At 31.9% G+C, this 19,928-nt stretch overlaps 1 protein-coding gene across 3 annotated transcripts in view; it reads left to right on the plus strand.

Moving 5' to 3' along the window:
• LOC141524612 (protein prickle) overlaps nt 1-19,928 on the plus strand; it is a 58,187-nt gene that overhangs the window by 36,328 nt on the left and 1,931 nt on the right. For 2 of the 3 annotated variants that reach the window (XM_074238634.1, XM_074238635.1), the window contains 3 exons: nt 17,653-17,944; nt 18,445-18,981; nt 19,527-19,852. In XM_074238634.1, coding sequence (XP_074094735.1) covers nt 17,653-17,944; nt 18,445-18,981; nt 19,527-19,852 — 1,155 coding nt within the window. Of the gene's footprint in view, nt 1-15,614; nt 16,506-17,652; nt 17,945-18,444; nt 18,982-19,526; nt 19,853-19,928 lie in introns of those variants that run through there. The other variant, XM_074238633.1, reaches the window with a different exon arrangement.

The raw sequence follows: 19,928 nt of genomic DNA on the forward strand, positions 1-19,928 counted from the left end.
TACGAGCAACGTCCCAAACATTGAATTACACCCTCGGTCGGTTCTTTCTGAGATTTTCAACATATGTGAACAGAAATATGAACTAAGTCTTTCAATTCGCTTACTACAAAACGAAGACTGCAGATTATACAAACTAATAAATTTGATAGCTCATAATTTATATTTTTTTTTTCTTGATAAATATTCATTCAAGTAAAATTAAACAAATAAATATTGATTAAGGTAAAATTCAAATTTGCAAATCAAAAATAAAGAACAATTCAAAAAGATGTGCAATATTTTTTTTTTTTTTTTTTTCAAATTTTATTAAAAAAAAAAAAAAATAGTTTTATCAATTCTTGTCTTTAATAATTTTTACCTTAGTCTGTATTTTAATTTGAGTATACTATCTACGAAGGATGATGTAGCTGGAATACAATCTGGTTAAGTACATCAACACTTAAGCTGTTATATATCCGACAATAAATCCACCCTGCTTTTATTTTACGATTTACTCCTCAATATTATTTTTGTTACTATCCGGTACAGTACGTTTTATTTAAAATCAGTATTCCAGAGCATAAAGCTCACCTGCATACGTCTACTTGTGAATGAATGGCATTGACAATAATTAAAATGAGATTTTATCATTTTCACCTCCTCTCAAATGTTTAACTTTTAAACTCTTTGCATTTTATTAGATAATAATCAGCGAATGCGGGTGCGAGGAAAACGAGGGTAGTTTTTTTTTCTTATGAAATCAGCCTTATCTCGGGTCCAGTTGAAATGAGCGAAAAGGGCAGGGGGTGGCGTAATATTTTAGTTTAAATTTAACCGACCACAAGCCACCCCTCTGATTTAGAGGCTCGACATTTTCAGACAGCCTGCGGGCCTCGGTTTGCGAAAGGGAGGACGGTATGTACACCATCGTATAGATGGTCACAAACGATAAGCTAAATGCTCACGGCCTTTACATATTTTAATGGATTTGGTGGTGTATATTGTTACCTTGCCTGGAGCTAAATAAACCATCCTGGGCGCTCTGTGTCACCTTGTGCTCTTCTAATTCTGATTTATTCTATGAATAACAGATTACTGGAGTCAGTTACACATCAATGGAAAATTTGATCACATTATTTCTTTACCTATTTTGTCAATTATGTTAATTTCAATTCTGAAAAAAAATAATCTGATTAAAGAGAGATCATCTTTTGTCGGAGAAATTATTTTTAAAATTTATTAATTTGTTTAATAATTAATTTTCTTGGCTTAGAATTTTCATAAATGGTGTAATTTAATTTTAAGTATTTTTTCAATCTATATTATGAGTTTTTTTTTGCAAAAAAAAATTTATTTAGAAGTTTAACTATCTTTTTTTTTTAATTTTAAATAAATTTGGAACAGAAAGAAAAATTTTTTTCAAATTTTTAACTAAATTTATTTTTATCAAATTACATAAATTAAATTTTTGAATTTTAATAAGAAAAAAATATTTATAAATGTGTATGATATAAAAATGCGAAAAAATATTTTTTGGTTGTTAATTCTAATTTAAAAATCAAAAATAATTGAAATTTTGCATTGATTTCTTTCGAACAAAATAATTCTCGCTTTACATGCATCTATTCTGTCCCATAACTTAATCAAGGGCATAAAAGACAACCAATAAATATCCGTGCATAGTTATCTAAAGATGATCCGGAGGTAGTAAATTCCAGTAGGATCTCCTCCATCTGTAGTCAACTTGGGCTCAATTTCCGTTATGTGGTTGGGGGGATGCATCCCTAAATTTCAGATAAACATCGCAACTTGTCCTGAATTTCCTGTGGGTTCTCCTTCTCGTTCTATTTTCCGGAGAGCGCGAGCCTTGTCAACCTTTCCTCCTTATCACAGACACTAGGAAAATAGATAAACTCTCAACTCTCGTTGCTTGCGAACTATCTGACGATACTCGAGGGTCGGCTTACCAGTGTACTGGGATTTAGTATTAGCATATGCCACCCTCTGGGCTTACTCCAAATCGCCCGACCTCTTCCAATTTTATACCACTATTTATTTCTACCGATTTTGTGTATCCTGCTGAACCATTTGAGGGTTCCATAACCAAACCATATTACTCGCATTATTATAATGCACATTTATATTCACATTACACACTCGACATTTATTTTTTGTATGCATTGCGCGTGATACTATCAGCAACATATCTTATTATTAGTTTCTTTACGGACGATCACGATCAGGATATTCTTCCTTCATACCGAAAGATTTTATTCTGCTGATCAGTTACCTGCTGTACCGATTGTCGAATCGACAAGATACACTCGTTGATAGCAAGCCAGCTGAAGACAAACCGGTATATCGGTATGTAGGGTACAGGTTTGCTGCTGCGTTTAAGAACTTTGTCGATTACCGGTTTATCGAGCTTACCTACCTGGATATTCACCTGTCTATTAACGCGCTCTTTCGTTATCTTTCTGAACTTCAATTACACTTTCACTTTCTTATAGGTTTACCATTTATAAAAATTTTGCTTTTAGTTTTTCTTCAGTACAATTCTCATATTTTTAAAAATATGGCTTAGGTTGAATTTTCCTTTTAAAATTAAATAAAAATTGCATAAGTACACACAAAAAAAAAATTAATTTGAATTAAGTGAAAAATTCTTAAATCAAAAAAATTATTTTGAAAAGTTTATTTGTCTTGAATCAAGACGAAAAAATATTGAACTAAGTAAAATTAATTAAAACCAAGAAAATTTTATTAATTTAAGAATTTTTCTACTCGAATAACAAAAAATGAAATTTTTACTTGATTTAAATAAATTTTTTAATATTTTTCTTCGTAAGAAAATATTTTAGAGTTTAAATTGTTCAACTTATTTTCCATTCAAAAATTTAAAAAAGTTATCCTTTCAATCAATATAAAATTGAGGTGAAGTAAACATAAATATTATTTATGTTTTAGCGATCTATCTATCGTTTGTTCTCCTATAAGAAAATTTAAAAACGTGACTGGTATAACTTTAAATATATTTCCCTTATTTTATTTTGTTCCTATACGAATAAAAACATGCAACATGAATAATGGTTTATAAAATCTGGTATCTTTCCTCTCCTGAACCGAAAGAAAGATATACTCCAGCGAGAATACCGAGGCGTATACCATCTTCTCGAGTTTACGGGACTTTTTATGCATTCATAACGTTATATCACCACTGGGAAAATTCACCGCTTCTCCCTTATTTTGTTACTCTCATTTCCAACTGAGTAAATTTAGCGTAGCTGTTTCGTCAATTAACAAAAAAATAACTTTTAAAACTGATATCTTTTTCGTCCATTAGTTTTCTAGCGCCTTCGCTTTTTTATTTTGAGTTTACCACTTGTAATAAGCCAAAGTTCAGACCCTACCATCATATTTTTCTCAATCGTTTTACTTTATAGTCTCAATTATGCCAAATTTCATTTTTTTACAATCGGGGAATTGTAATAAAATTTTTTTAGGGTTTAAAAATTTTAAAACATTAAAACTAAATATTTTTATTAATGTAAAATTAGTTAAACATTTTTACAACTTAATAATAATAATATTAAATTATAAATTATTTTGAAATTACAAACATCAAAAATCAATAAATCACCATAGACATTTAAAATTTCGATGGAAAACGATAGCCACCCTCTGAATTACTCTGAAACAAGTAATTCTTCACATGTGGTATTTTAACTATTGGCTTATTTAAAAATCCATTGATTAATACTGTCAAGTAGTAATTAATATCTCGACATAGCTGACCCGAAATACAAAATAGCCTAGAGTACAGGTAAACGAGCACCCAGGGAGTGATTGGACTACCCTTGTAAACTGGACCTCTCTGATTACTAAATTATCATTGGCATATCGCACCTCCATCATACGATACTCGTATGCATATAAATTTTTCTCCATACTCGTCCACATTGTTCAGTAAATCATATGTAATTTTTTTTCTGCACAGAAAAAAATATTATTGTCAGTCCTGGAACATTCCGAAGAACAAGTAGAATTTCCGCTTCTCTTTTTGTTCGCCATGCGTGGGCTCTCCACACTCTACCGTTCCAGAGAAATTCCATTACACAAGCAAAATTAGAGTCAAGTCTCGCGATTAATTAACCAAGACTTTTTTAACGCACTGTCATGCCAAAGGGATTGGATTGTGGATTATTTACATGCATACCATCTAGAAATCCACTAAAATACAGCCATATTGTGGCTTTTGCCAGCAAAAAAGTAGCTCTTGCTCATGACAAAAGTACTTGTTAATTCATGTTGATTGTCCAAAAAAACTCGAGCAAAACATATTTATAAAAGTTTTTCCTCAGTACGCATAAATCAATGGGAACACGTAAACAGACGGGTTCGATAATATAAAGACTCTAAATCAAGTAGACAGGTGCCTTCGTCATTGGGTAGAATCTTTTTCACCAGATATCAAGGTACACACTCTGGTGGTGTCTCTCTCATTCAATGACTGTTTGCACTAACCCTGGCTTTTCTCACCCAACAATATTTGCAAAGTATGATTTACTGTTTTTGACAGGATTAATAATTTCAACCAGTCTCATGGTGGTAACAGATGCCGAGACATTTTAACGCATTGCCTTTGTCTTTTCTTAACTTATCCTTGTTATCCTGCTGTATACAATGAGTTAGGCTTTGGCTTGAACCGCCGTTTACGTTCATCCTTACTCCTTACACTTTATAGTATGAGGTACGACGTGCTATAAACTGTGATCCTGAGGCTCACTCTGGAGATCACCAAGAGATGTCTCTTGGTCTCCGGAGAGACATCAACAGTAAGCGAATTTGAGCCGACCTCGCTGCGGTGTACTTATAAGATCAAGAATGATGAGAAGGTTGATAATCAAGAAATTAGCATTGCCCTAAAGCCCACAAGGCTCGACCTCAGTATTTACTTCAAGAGATGTCACAATAACTTCTATGGCTAATAGAAATAGTATAATATGACGAATTAAAGAGGGTTAAAACTTACGTCAGTGAATTACATTTATTTATGTATTAACTGAGTGGACGAAATTTTATGGCAATTAAATGTTAATTTTTTTAACAGAATATTCTTATAATTTTGTGGATATTTTTTGTAAATAGCGTAAAATGTATGTGCTTGTATAAGTTCTTAAAATTATTTGAGATACTCCTAAGGGATTTCCTCACTTCTATTATCTTGTATTTTCGTTAACGACGTTACGAACAATACGAAGCGAGGCATTAGGGAAATTAGCGCACCTCTTAGCTATGTATATTCTTGAGCCGTTACAAAGGATTAAACGCTTGCTGAGCTGCCTGTTCTATTCCAGAGCTTCCTTTAAGATTCTGCTCTGCTGATCCTCCCAAAACCCCGATACATTACTATCGTCCTTTTAATTGATAGTAATGTGTCTAGCCTTTGAACTATAATAGTTAATCTTAAACGAGGATCTTAAGTATAATCCACAGCTCTCAATTTAAATAATAATTATCATTTAGTAATAAATATTAATTGTCTTAGAAGCTTATTAAAATTTTAAATTCATCAAAACATCAATTTTAATTTAAAAAAAATTTTTTTTTATTTTTTTGTTAAAATTCAATTATAAAAAAATTAATATTTAGTTAAAAAATTTTTTTATTTTTTTTTTTTTTTTTTTAAGTGACATTGATAATAAAGAGATGAATTTTGAAATTTTTTAGAGTAAAACAGACAAAAAGTACTGTGTCTACATCCTGTATCCTATATTTGCTCCTTTATCTAACCCTCCAGGCGATAATTCACGCTAACGCCATACGGAATGCCATGGTCTTTTGTTGCATGATGCACGGCTAGGCAAGTGTTTGCAAGTGTTGCCATGAGTGATTTTCCCGGCAGGTTGACTCTTCTCAAGTACTGTGCGTACGCTGGTTGCTTATTTTCAACACAATCACTACCCATCTTACAGTAGCATTAATTCTTTAAGAAATAATATTTAATATTCACCGACAAGCGCTATTACATAAACATGAGAAAATGAATTTATCGATCTACAAGCAAATTGGACTACATAATCGCTGCATACTTATTTTTTTTTTTTTTTTTTTTTTTTTTTATATTACAATTTATAATGTATAATTTATAATAAACTTTACATCAGTATGCAGATAAATTATGTAAATACGAATAAATTAACTCTCATTATATTTGACCGCATAAAAAATTTTTTTTGTCATCAGCTTTAGATAAAAATCGTAACAGAGCAAAAATACATTTTTTGATAATTAAAATTAAACATTATTGTTATACCGGCTTAAGTTTTTTGTTGGTTAATCCTGATTTGGGCCGGGCATGTTCGATTTAAACCAGCGAATAGAAGGACGTAACGGAGATAAGTATTCTGGGTCTGATCATGAGCCTGCAGAAATACTTGACGCACTCTTGATGAGACGCTTGATTGAATCTTGGGCTTGTCTTTGTATCCTTCCCTATATGGTTGACACGAAGCGTAATTCATCTAATCCAGGTCTAAAAAAAAAAGTCAATTATTTATATAATGAAATTACATACTTTTTATTTATTTTTTTTTTTTTTTTTTTATTTAATAATTGCCTGATTTATACTTTGATTTTAAAATTAACACTCAAAAAATTTTTTATTCATTCAATTTTTTTATTTTTTAAATTTATACACAGAAAAATAAATTTTTAGAAATATTTTTTTTACATTATAAAAACAAGAAGTATGCAAATATTGTTAGAAACTTTGAACGCTTTCCCACAAAAGTTTCCAATCTTTGTGATTTAAAGTAGAAATTTCTTCCCAACAGTTTTTAGACAATTTTCTAATAAAATTATAAAAAAATATAATTTTATTACTTTAAAACTATAATTCAATTTCTAAAACTTCTTTTCCTATGATTTCTCTTCAATATAAAATCTTATTCTCCAATATTCATTTCTTATAAACACAATAATAAAAATAACAGCTTCAAGATTTCAATCTACGAGAAATTGAACAAGAAATCGATAGATAAATTCATACTTAAAATACCAATACCACTTTTCATAAAAACAGTTATCATTATCTATAGAAGAAAAGTCTTATTATTTTTAATTAAAAAAAAAAAAAAATTGATAAGGTTTACCTAAAAATGTTACAAATATCCAAAACTATAATCCCAAAGATTTTATTTACGTCGCTTATAACGGGAAATAGTTAACAAATACTTAAAAGAGTTCAATAAAATAATACCTGTTCCTTGAATTCATTTTTTTTTTTTTTTAAATAACATTTAAATGCATTTTTTTAGAAATCGTATAAAATGTTTCTGGATGCAAAGCAAGAAAGTGTATCCTTGGTCCTGGGTGAAAAAATGTGTTGTGATCAGAATGTTTTATTGGTCTTTTATAGTTATAAGGTTATTAACTATATCTATCTTTAACGAGATGGGATCCGGATACCTTAGGGCTGTATAAGATGCATCTACCACCACCTCGCTATAACACATACATATAAATATAAATATATATATATATATAAATATAATTGAGAATTGGGATACGATTTTCATTAAAAAATTTTTTTAATGTTTTATTAGATAAATTCTGGGAATAAAAATAAAATTAAAGTTGAAAAGTAATCTATAATGATATATAATTTACGAAATTCTTAAAACTTTTTTACAAAGATCTAAAATTTTTGAAATATCTTAAAAACATAAAAAAGTAACAAATGATACTCGAGATAATGTGTTCCCACGTGAAAAAGACAGCAATTACCTTGATAAAAACTAATAAATCATAAAATTTTATTTTAATTTAATAAACTTTTTTTATTTTATGTAAGACGGAACAAATTGGTAATAACACTGGATAAGAACGATTAGACGAAAATTTTTTATTTCTTTTTTTGGTCATCTATTCTTATCTTCTTTTATATAAACGTTTTTTATCTGGTTGGACATCCGCTGGACCACCTTAGCAGAACAACGCGATTCGGTACGATGTGCGATGAGGAGCATCAGCGAAACTAGCCAACCGTTAAACATGAGCCCGCGGGAACTAAAGGAAAAAAGGGAAGCATGGAATTCCACCGGTTTCTCCATCAGCACTATATTACTCGCGTACTTTTATTATAAGTTTGGATTTATTTTAATGATTATATTTTATCTAAGCACATCCTGATTGAGGTAACAGTGGCTTAGGAAAAATTTCGGGAAAAATAAATTTTAATTTAAAAAATTCAGAAAATTTTTCGCGCTAAAAATAACTTAAAAATTTTGATAGTTTTTTCTGTGTATGACTCATAAGTAAAAGAGTCGACAATTTTTTTTTAACTGGCTGCGTATTCGGTTGAGAAGTTAAGAAAACAGTGGAAGCGGTACAAACACTTAAAAGTCGTCGGTTTACGTAATCTGAGGGTAGCACGAAAGATAGGGCCCTCAGGCTCATTCTCAATTTCTTTCTCTTTCTCTTATTAACCATGGATCCTTATTCTACCAGCTCAAAATTACAGTCTCGATTTCTTTACCTGGAAATAAGGCCTTGCGGTTTCCTGCGCGCACGCCCTGAAGCTCCGCAAGGAAGATACTTCTCGAAAAATCAGCTCTCGAAAACCGTTCTCGTTCGACACTTGATTGCACCTCAGCTCAAAGTAATATTTTTGTTTTTTTTTTTTCACGTCTGAATAATCTAATTGGCCTTAGAAGAACACGAGATTGTAAGATTTACTAGAGTGATAAAATAATTAACTTAAAGAGAAATTATTTTTGTGGAGAAATTTTAGATCCTTTAAAATTTAAGAAAATTTTTTTTTCATCTATTTTTACAACTTATAAATTAAAAATAAAGCCCTTAAAAAATTTTTTTTTCAATAAAAAAATATATATATTAATAATTAAATTCAAATTTTCAATGAAAAATCTTAAATATAATTTTTTAATAAAAAAACAGTAAGTTAAATTTAATTTTACAATAAAAAATAAAATTCAAAAAAATAATGAATTATTTTTCCATTTAAAATCAAACAACCGTGTCTATAAAAATATTTCTCCAAGTGTTATAGTTCTAATCCGCATAGATTTATAGAAATATAAAGAAAAACAATTCCATGGAGTGAATAAACTAGCTTTAACTTGTCGTAAAATAAAATCCTTGCAAATAAGACCCTTTGGGGTTATAATATGCGTAGCTATTTATTCAATTTGTCGTGCACTTACCTCCTTATATTGCTTCCATCAGATAATTACGTCCACAGGGTAAATCAAGTTTGCTATATATACAAACATGATCGTCGTCACGCGTCGCTCTTTATATTCTGTTCGAACATTATTTTCGTTTCTTATATATATAGAGACGAGTTGCCACAAAATGGAATATTAGAGAGATATGGTGAGAATTCTTGTGGTCTTGAGGAATCTAATCGGGCATGTATATCCTGATTCTGGTATGATCATGATGATGTGAAAGTAAAAAGAGGTAAGACATGTGAGACCGACATACATATATTTATATATACGGTACACATCAATACGTACGCATGTAGCACCGGTTGAGTTGGTATTCCGGTGGATCGTTTGACCAGTTTACTTCAACAGATAGAATGTCAATTTGATTTATTCGTATTGCGTGAATTACGATTCATGTGCGTGCATATGCATAACGAGTTCATGATATCTACATTATTTTCATTTATATTCGTACATATATGTATATTAAACCTGTAAATTTATCGTTACGACTACTATACACAGAGCTCTTCTAGCGATTGCTATTCATGGCTATCCCAACACACAACACATAACAGTTTTAAGATGCGACACCGTCAGCACTATACAGTGACGTTAAGACGTCGGCTGGACACTTAAAAATGGCGCCCACGACTTCTACATCGTAAAATATAATTACCCATCTCCGCAAGAAATGGACGGTGCACCAATGTCCAGATCGTGCATTCCTATGTATTTTATGTCTCCCCTAAGTTCACTTTAGCCGTTTTGGTTTTAATAAAAAATTCTAGTCTGAAAAAAATAATTATTGATTCAAGAATTTTAGTCTTAACTGAAGAATTTTACGATTTTCAAACTAAAAATAACTGATATTTTGATCAAGAATTTATTTTCTTGAATTTATAGACAGGCGGTAACATTGGTTCAAGATATTACCGACTTTTTAAAAGAATCCCAAAAATTCTCGGATTTATTTTATTTTTTAATTTACTCTTAAAAATCAATCTTAAATCCGTTTTTAAATGAGAGTGAAATAAAATATTTAAATGCACTAATCCAATCAGGATCAATTACATCTCCAGCTCTTAATTATCATCTTCTCGAGCAGTAATTAAAGGTGTAGATATAAGCAGCGTGTAAATTTTAATTGTAAGCGTCAAGTCATTTTATTGAGAATGTGCCAGCATGTGGAATGTTTTTATATACACAACTGTAAACGCAGAAGAATAAATCAAGCGAGAACCATAACTCAAAGTTAGACGTGACTGTATTTATATTTTTCTTTTAATATCCACGACAATAACAATAACAATAACAACAACAATTGATTATTAATTATAATTATTTGCATTAATAATTCCGGCGGTGTCATCAAGTGCGTCTACTGAAAGAGAATAACAAAAGTAAAAACCGCTTACTGACATGTCAAATAGAATCCGAGTCTTGTTGACTCGGATATCAGTGGGTCTACCACCTGGAGTGCAGGATAATCAACGCCGGTTTACGATCCACGAGATTTCAAGGATGCCAATGTCCTCCGGATACTCATCAAGGCCACTGCACTCACTCGCAATATTCATCCAGTTATTTCATACTTTTCTCCAGATACATTATTTTTATTATTTAAATCGTCAACAACTTTCCCGTATCGGGGCTTGAAGTGTGTCACAGGCATTAAAGTTTACATTTAATATTCATTCAATCTACATTTGCGGCATTTGCATCCCAAGTTGGATATATATATATATATATATATATATATATATATATATATATATATATATATATATGCATATGCAAACGTCTTATGAATTTTGTGTGACTTTTGAACGCAGTACTTTGTCCGAGAAATAAAACGCTTTAATGTTTATTGGACAACATAGGGTAAACCGGATCTCTGGCTCTGGCAGCTGATCGGAATCACACACGAGTAGTATGTCTGATGGAACTTAAGAGAGGAAAGGAGAAAGCCTTCTCCAAGAGGAATTCAAATTAAAAAAGATTGTATTTTATTATTAATATACTTCCAGAACTTGTCAATAAATGACAATTTTTATTTAAAAGCTAAGAAAAAATTTTTTATTCAATGTTTTATCGATAATTTGTTGCTCTTATTGAGAAATTTTTACAATAATTCACGTGTAAAATTAATTTTTTTGTAAAATAAATTCAAATTAGTTCCTTTAAAAGTCAAAAAAAATTTTTTAGTTCAATTATTAATACTTTGAATTTTAAATCTCTTGTAGTGAGAAAATTTAGCGACTTTGCGCCACCTGTTGGAAATTTTTAACACTATTTTTTTATCAAAAAAATTAAATATGATAGAGCTTGAATTTTTTTTTTTTATAGAAATCAATTTAGAAAAAAAAAAATCATAAAAAAATCACTAGATTTTTATATAAAAAATAAAATAAATAGATATTTAAATTAAGAACAAGATGAATAAATTTAAATTCCGAGCTTGAACAACTCAAGTACAAGTAGATTAAAATAATTGTATTTATATACATAGTAACAAAATGATTAAGTATCAATTATGAGAAATAAGTTTACAAAATAAATGATTCCACACTGATTTCATTGGAGATCTGTATGATGTATTATTTAGTTCCTCACTCGATCCTCGTATATATAGATATATAAATTGTACTGTAGATGCAGTGAACATGAGCGTCGCGGCACGTCCCAACAGGATCACGTAGGTCCGAGGCTCATCAAGGCCCATCAGAGTCGAGCCTGCAATCTGCATAATTTCATTCTAAATCTCTCATCCTTTTGAGCAAGCTGCTTGTATATTACTGCTCGTATACTCCTGGACATGGTATACAGGCTGATGTCTTGTGGACGGTGCCCAAGGGCATCTCTTCTTAAAGAATTTACCCTTTCATTTCATCTCAGCTTCTGGATATATATTCCTTCCTCCTGTCAAAGAATAACAAACTGCTTTTTTCGATCTTCAGGCTACTTCACTAAGCTGTTTTGTAAACTTACGATGGTTAGGCGATGCCGTATAGAATAGAATTACGAAAACCCGGCTGTTGTGTCAATATCAGGCTCACGAACCACCGGATCTGTATTTGCCAACTCGTTAAGAATATCCACCAGAAATAACTTAGGTGACAATGGAAAAGATGGTAAATATTTAATCTTGGGATTTTTTTAAGTGACTTTATCATTTCTGGACACTTTGTAATCTAAATATTGCCAAGATATTTTTCTAATGGATCACTTTTAATTCTAAATTAATTTTAAAAATTTTAATTCCATTTTAAAGCTTATATTTCCCGCCATTTACAAAAAATATCCTCAGAATTGTAAAAAATTTTTTGTTAAAAAAATTTCAAAAAAAAAGTTTACTGAAAAATTTTTTTTAAGTGTGAGATAAATTGTTATTTACAATTCAAAGTAATATTTTATTATGTAACTGAGTGGAGAGGGCTTTCGGGTATGAAGAGTGCCAAAAACATAATAAAAATATAATAATGTAGAAATTAAAAAATTCAAATATTTATTAATAAAAGATGCAATGCAAAATAATCATACGGATCGGCTAGTATAACTTATCACGCGTTAAATTCACTTGATTTTGTATTTTTTAAGTACCATCTGATCTGATACGGGTATTTTATTTAATACTATACAGTGTTGCTAAATTGATAGACTCTCTTACACCAGATTAGCCCTGTTACATGATGCTCAGGAAGTTGTAATGAATGCCAGGAGCTGTGGGAAGAGGCCGGGTTTCTTACTACCGCTCTTCCAAACGTTAACTAAACCGTGGAATCACAAACGCGTGCACATTTATAATATACACGTATGCTTTTACTATAAATATCAATTTTTATTGTTGTTGTTATTATTATTATTATTATTATTGTACACCTGTTTTAATCTCCATCTATGTGACACAAGCCTCTTGAGAGGTGCGATCTCTGACCTAAGATGATTTGTGATAAGATCTGGAATTTTATTTCATCCTCAGTAACTCTGAATTGCCTGCTATGCTCGGGCTCACATAAAAGAAGAATGTATAGCTACTCACTTCAAAGACTTCTGAAAGATATAGCCGACAGATTTTATAAAAGTTATGTCTATCAAGAAGTCTAATGATTTTTTTTTTTTTTTTCAATAGTGAAATGAAATTTTTAAAACACCATCAAAATCAATGACTTACTGCTTATCATTGAGGATTATATTAAGATGGCTTATTGATAGACTCACTGATAATATTGATAGAAAAAATTGTTTTGATATTTAAAAAAAAAAATTTTTATTGACTTAAATTATTTATATTAATTTTTTTGCATAAAAAAAATATTTAAATAAAAAATAAAATTCTATTTTTATTTAAAAATTAAATTATGTAAAATTCAGCTTGATTTTTTTGGTTAAAAAAATTTTTTTTAACTAAAAGCTGAATTAATCTATTGATCAATAATCCTTGATGAAAATAAAAAATCCATCTCTGGCAGTAAATAATACTACCAATAAATTCTTAAAAATATTAACATGACTTATTTATTTTCATCGAGTCGTAATATATGTGTATATCTGCAGCAGCATCAAAGAAGTTTAACTCCAATCGTTTGCAAAGGTTACACGCACTTGTTTTTCACCCGTAAAAATGCTTTATTCATCCATCACGGCTAAAAAATACCTCGAAAACAGGTTATTCGATTTTCCCGGTAATTACAATCAAATATATATCATGAAATTTGTTGATTTTCTCGGTGTTTACTAGAACAAGCTACACGCACCGCCGGAATGCTACTTTTCTTTATCGTGAATAATAATCTTAAAAATAACAAGAAGAAATCTCTTGAGGACTTATTAACGATTTAACTGTCTGCAATTAGTGTTAATTTGATAATGCAAATTTTTATTTTAAACAACATTGAAAAAAACTTGTAATTTAAAAATAATTTTTTTCATAGTGTAGAAAAAAAAATGTTTTTTTTTTTTTTTTTATCAGTATATGTGTATAATTAAATGTATACATTAGATTATTAGTAATAAAAAAATACTATGAGTGGTTCCTGTCAAATGGAGTACATTAAGTGATTACTTTTAGCCGTCGTGAAGCTCAAAAGATTTCATAACATTGGATAAAAAATGAGTTACCTCCTGGATACAGACTAGACAGGATCTATGGAGATCGATTGATTCGTAAGCCGCAAACATGCCTCTCACGTTTTTAGTTTACTCGCTTACACTGCCCAAGGCGTCGGAACTCCAATACATGATACACATATAATATCTACATGAATGTAACCGTGAAGCGGATGGCGGTGGTGATCTTGCGGGAAAAAGAGGAAAAGAGAGGGTAGGCGTAAACGCTTTTAGCTTCGCACATACACACACACACGCACACACACACACACACATTAGTATCCTCTACGACTTAGCAGTTGTCTCTGTCGTTTGTTCCAGAAGGTGCCGAGCTGAAAGTACTTTTCCTCTTTCTTCATCATCACCGACTCCCTTCCTTAAGGCCCGCGGGGCCCCACTATTCCACTTGGGGCTGAACGACCAAAGAACACTCTACTCAGTGTCCGCGCAACCGTAAGCGATCGTGCAAGTTTATTCGGAGTTTCTTTACTCTATTATTTCTTCTAAAAACTCTTCAAAGTGTTTTCGTTAATTTGTTTATTTTCGCTGTTAATAAAGCTTTTGACATTAATTGCTCCAAATGTCGGAGGTATTTTTTAAAAATACTCTTCCAGTAGAAACGAACAAACTAACAAGAAGAAGAAGAAGAAGAAGAAGAAATGAAGAATATAATGATAATTTAAGACCGTGAATTGCATTCTCAATACAAAGATTGACTAATTTCGATCTGGAAGATAAAAAACTAATAAAAAGAAATAGTTTTAGTGAGAAGAAAAACGACACGCGAGGCAATCACGTAAGAAAGCAATAGCCGGCTGGCGATTCACGATGTGAGTGGATACGAGTGAAGAAGTCGAGAGAAAAGTTAACCAACTGCCGAGCAAGTGGCTTGTTTGGAGTTCCGAGATACGCGACTTGTATTAAAACGTTAATCTTTCTTCCACTATCGGTTATATATATGTTAACTTATTAGGGTGTATCAAAAAAATTTCTTCAAGTAATTATTTTGTCTAAATTTTGAGATTTAGGGAAGAAATATACGAAAACTTTGAAAATTCATATCTTGTTTTACGAGCATTTTACAGACTAGTGTGACAAATTTTTTTTTCGGAAATTTAACGCTCTACAAAAAACGTATCTTATGATTTTTTTATAAATTTCATTTTTCAAAAGTTATTTGAAGTTTAAGTTAAATATCTTAAATTGTCAGTTTTTCTTTAATTTGAGGCGGAATTATAATTATTTTTTAAATAAAAATTTTTTATCTATTTTGTAGAACATTTCAATGAAAAATTAAGAATAAATATTTTTTTAGCCAAATTTTGATGTTTTTATCTAAAAATATCTAAAAAAAAAATTAAATAAAATTTCATAATTTAGGATTTATCTAACATTCTCGAATAACTTTTGACAAAATAAATTTATAGAAACTACCGGACAATAGAACACTAACCGGAAAATTTTTGCTACAGGCTCTGAAGTGGATTTTGATAAAAATTAAATGGAAGAAAAAATAAAAATAGTAAAATTAAAAAAAAAAATAAGACCGTAAAAGGTGGAAATATAAAAAAATAAGTGATAGTGCTCGTTAATAAGTCGTAAAGAAGGAGAAAAAGAAGACAAGGTGACAGAGACGATAAGAAAGGATGCATCAATCATTAATTTACCCGGAAAAGAGTGTACCGAGATGTCGAGCTTGGCTAGAAGGAGGCAGACTAGTTTGCTCTTTGGCTCGAAGCGCTGGTGGGCGACGGGGTGCTGGGCGACGCGGGCCCATCAGGAAGCTTATTTGCGGAAGCTCTACGGGAGGAAAAACTCCCAGGCGAACGTCAACCCTGCCCTGGACCTCCAGGAGCCCGGGAGCTGGATCTCATCAGCTCGGCCGAACTCGGACGGGAATTCCGCGCTGGGATGTTGCCTGGAAGACATTATAAGAGGCGAAGACTCTGGGGTAGGTGGGGGAGGGACGGAAATATCCGGGGCCTCGGTGCTGGCCAGTCCCCGAGCCAGTCCCACGGAAAAATGTGTTCAATTTCTTACCGGTGCGCGTGTCTGCGTTCCGCACGATTACTTAAGCGATTCACTCAATCATGAACAAAGGCAGAATCCCCGAGTCCCTAGGTGCACTGAATTCAACGATTATAATGGTGATGGTGTTGTTAACTGCGGGTATCAGGATGAGTAAGTCCATTTTCTTCCATTCGATCCTCCCTCCTATTTTTAAATTAACAAACAAATGAATAAAAATAAAAAAGGATGAGTTATAATAAATGTATACGGGTAAAACAAATTTGTAGTAACAGAACCGTGACGCCCCTTACTTTTTTCCCCCGTGGGAATAAACCGCCAAGACTTCTTCAGGAAGGTCATTGTCGTTAAACAAACTATCTTTAATATCTCTGTTAGAACCTTAGATCCTTATTTTTTAAAATATATCATCGACAGGAATATTAATTCGAGATAGTTTATATTAACGAGTCGCCTGAATCTTAACTATTAATTCTCGTTAGGGTACGAGCACCCGCGGTTTCTTCACTTAAAGAATCATCCTTCAATTCGTTTATTAAGGTTAAAAATTATTTTTTTTAATTCAAAAAATTTTTTTAAATAGGATTAAAAATTTTTTAAATTAACCCAAAAGATATTTTCATTAAAACAAATAAATTTGTATAAAAAAATGCATTTTTAATTTTTTTAAAATTCTACCTGTCAATTTTTTTTTTAATTTAATTTACTTGTTAAAAAAATTAAAAAAATTATCAATATTGTTATTGAGCGAAGATATTTTTTTTTTCTGTGTACTCGTTAAAAAATAATCACCCGCGGGTTCTCTACACAGACTCATTTTATAATAATTTTATTTCATTACCTCTGTTATATATATGCACACATATATAGAAGCATAAAATGTATTCTGGGGCTTATTTTTAATAAACATTAATTCATTAATATTGCACTCCTTCAACAGCTCGATCTGGACGCTCCGTCTTATCTTATCCTGTCCCTTATTTCTCGGCGTCTTATTCAGTAGGGCCGTATATTAAATAAGCTTCGATTTTATTAAATTGGATCCGCACGCGCGTCTTCATTGCGCAATAACCGGTGATTTACAGTCCGCAAATCGCCCACAGCGATTAGACCAGAAAATGATCCCGCGGAGTGCTTAATTGGCGCGACGCCCTTCGAGATAATCTTTTATTTGCAAAAACCGCAAACTATTTAATCCTCGTCAATATATTTATTATATAGAGTATAAAATTTAAAATAAAAATTAATAATAATGATTGTATTGTTGTTGTTGTTGTTGTTGTTGTTGTTTTGCTAACAGGAAGGTGTGCAGGAGCTGCAGATGTCCACGGGAGGATCACCACCGAACGAGTATCAAGTCAACGGACTCATCGATGGCAATGGCAATGGCATTTCAAAACACCAGTACATCCTCTCCGAGCGGCGGAGGTATTCCTTCTCATCAAGAACCGTTTAAGAGCCCCATCGAGGCACCACCTGCGCTCCAAGACCCTCTTATACATCACCATCAGCGACTTTCTCAGAGCGATGACGATAGCGGTTGCGCGCTTGAAGAATACACGTGGGTCCCGCCGGGCCTCAGACCCGACCAGGTAATTAGTTTTATTATACGCTATGGTAATAATAAAATAAACTGACAAAAAAAAAAAAAAATTCTCTTGGAAATTTAAATCTTATTCAAATAATTCACTTGTGAGTCAAGAATAAAAAATTGTAATGTGAAAAAAAAAAATTTCAGTCTTATACGAAGAACTTGAATATTTTGTTCAAGAATTTATTTTCTTGAATTTATAGACAGGCGGTAACGTTGGTTCAAGATATTACCGACTTTTTAAAAGAATCCCAAAAATTCTCGGATTTATTTTATAATTTAATTTACTCTTAAAAATCAATCTTAAATCCGTTTTTAAATGAGAGTGAAATAAAATATTTAAATGCACTAATCCAATCAGGATCAATTACATCTCCAGCTCTTAATTATCATCTTCGACGAGTAGTAATTAAAGGTGTAGATAGAAGCTTTAATTGTATTAATAAAAATATTTTAATCACTTAAGTTGAGCAAAAAATAACTCGGAATTTTTTCCCAAAGGTTCATTTGTACTTCAGTTCGCTACCGGAGGAGAAGATTCCTTACGTCGGTAGTGCGGGGGAAAGGGAGCGAGTGAAGCAGCTGCTACAGCAGTTGCCGCCTCATGATAACGAGGCACGATACTGCAGTGGCCTCAGCGAGGAGGAAAAACGAGAGCTTCGCGTGTTTGCTGCTCAGAGGAAACGTGAGGCCCTTGGTCGAGGACATGCGAGTCAAGTAGAACGACCTCACGGTACCGATTGTCGTGAATGCAACAGGGCAATCACCGCCGGGGAAATTGCCATCGGAGCCAGCAGAGCGGGGCCTACCGCGCTTTGGCACCCCGCCTGCTTCATTTGCTGCATTTGCAAGCAATTATTGATTGATCTCATTTATTTTTGGCGCGAGGGCAGGCTCTACTGCGGAAGACACCACGCTGAAACTCTCAAACCAAGATGCTGCGCTTGCGATGAAATTATCCTCGCGGATGAATGCACCGAGGCCGAGGGGAGAGCCTGGCACATGAGACACTTTGCGTGTCTTGAGTGCGATCGACAGGTATAATCTATTTTTATAATAATTGTTATTATTCTAATGGAAATACTTGTATTTATATTCACTGGTGCTATTTATGAGAAATTTTTTTATAATAGAAAATGATTCCATGTAAATCAACTACATGGATAGAAATTATTCCTATACGGTTTGAAAAGAGAAAAGTATATAATAAAAAAAAAATTTATTTTTTCTTATCAAGACAAAACTTTTAAAAATAATTTTTTTTTCACTGCACCACTATATATAGATTAAAAAAAAAAAAAAATTAATTTTTATTTTAATAAAAAATTTTTAAATTGAAAAAATTTTTTTAAATAAAATTTACTTGATTCTAAAATTTTTAAACTTAAATTTAAAAAATGAATGTTATTTAATAATTTTCTTAGTTCAAAAATTGTCAGTCAAATTTTTTTCCCTACACAGCTATAAATATACACTGAAAAAATTAACTTGAAAAATTTTGAATTAAAAAAATAATTTTTGAGCATTTAAACTTAATAAAAGTGAAAAAAATTTTCTAAAAAATTTGACGATTTAAATTGCAGCTTGGCGGCCAACGTTACGTAATGCGAGAAGGACGACCGTACTGTCTGCATTGTTTCGACGCGTCTTTCGCGGAATATTGTGACAGCTGCGGCGAGCCAATCGGAGTAGACCAGGGTCAAATGTCGCACGAGGGTCAACACTGGCACGCAACCGAGGCGTGTTTTTGTTGCGCTACCTGCCGAACGTCTCTTCTTGGGCGACCTTTTCTTCCGCGAAGAGGCGCAATTTATTGCAGCATCGCCTGCAGCAAGGGTGAGCCACCAACGACCCCTAGCGACTCATCAGCCGGGCCTCCAATAGCTCCACCGCCTCCGTCATTTCTCAAGTGAGTTTTCTTCAAATCCAGTTTGTTTTTCTTCTCATAAAATTTATTTTTTCAACTTAATGGTGTCTTATTTCAG

Source organism: Cotesia typhae, unplaced genomic scaffold, assembly GCF_013202065.1.
Source record: "Cotesia typhae breed Kobodo isofemale line unplaced genomic scaffold, CoteBio_Ctyphae contig_22, whole genome shotgun sequence".
Lineage (NCBI taxonomy): Eukaryota > Metazoa > Arthropoda > Insecta > Hymenoptera > Braconidae > Cotesia > Cotesia typhae.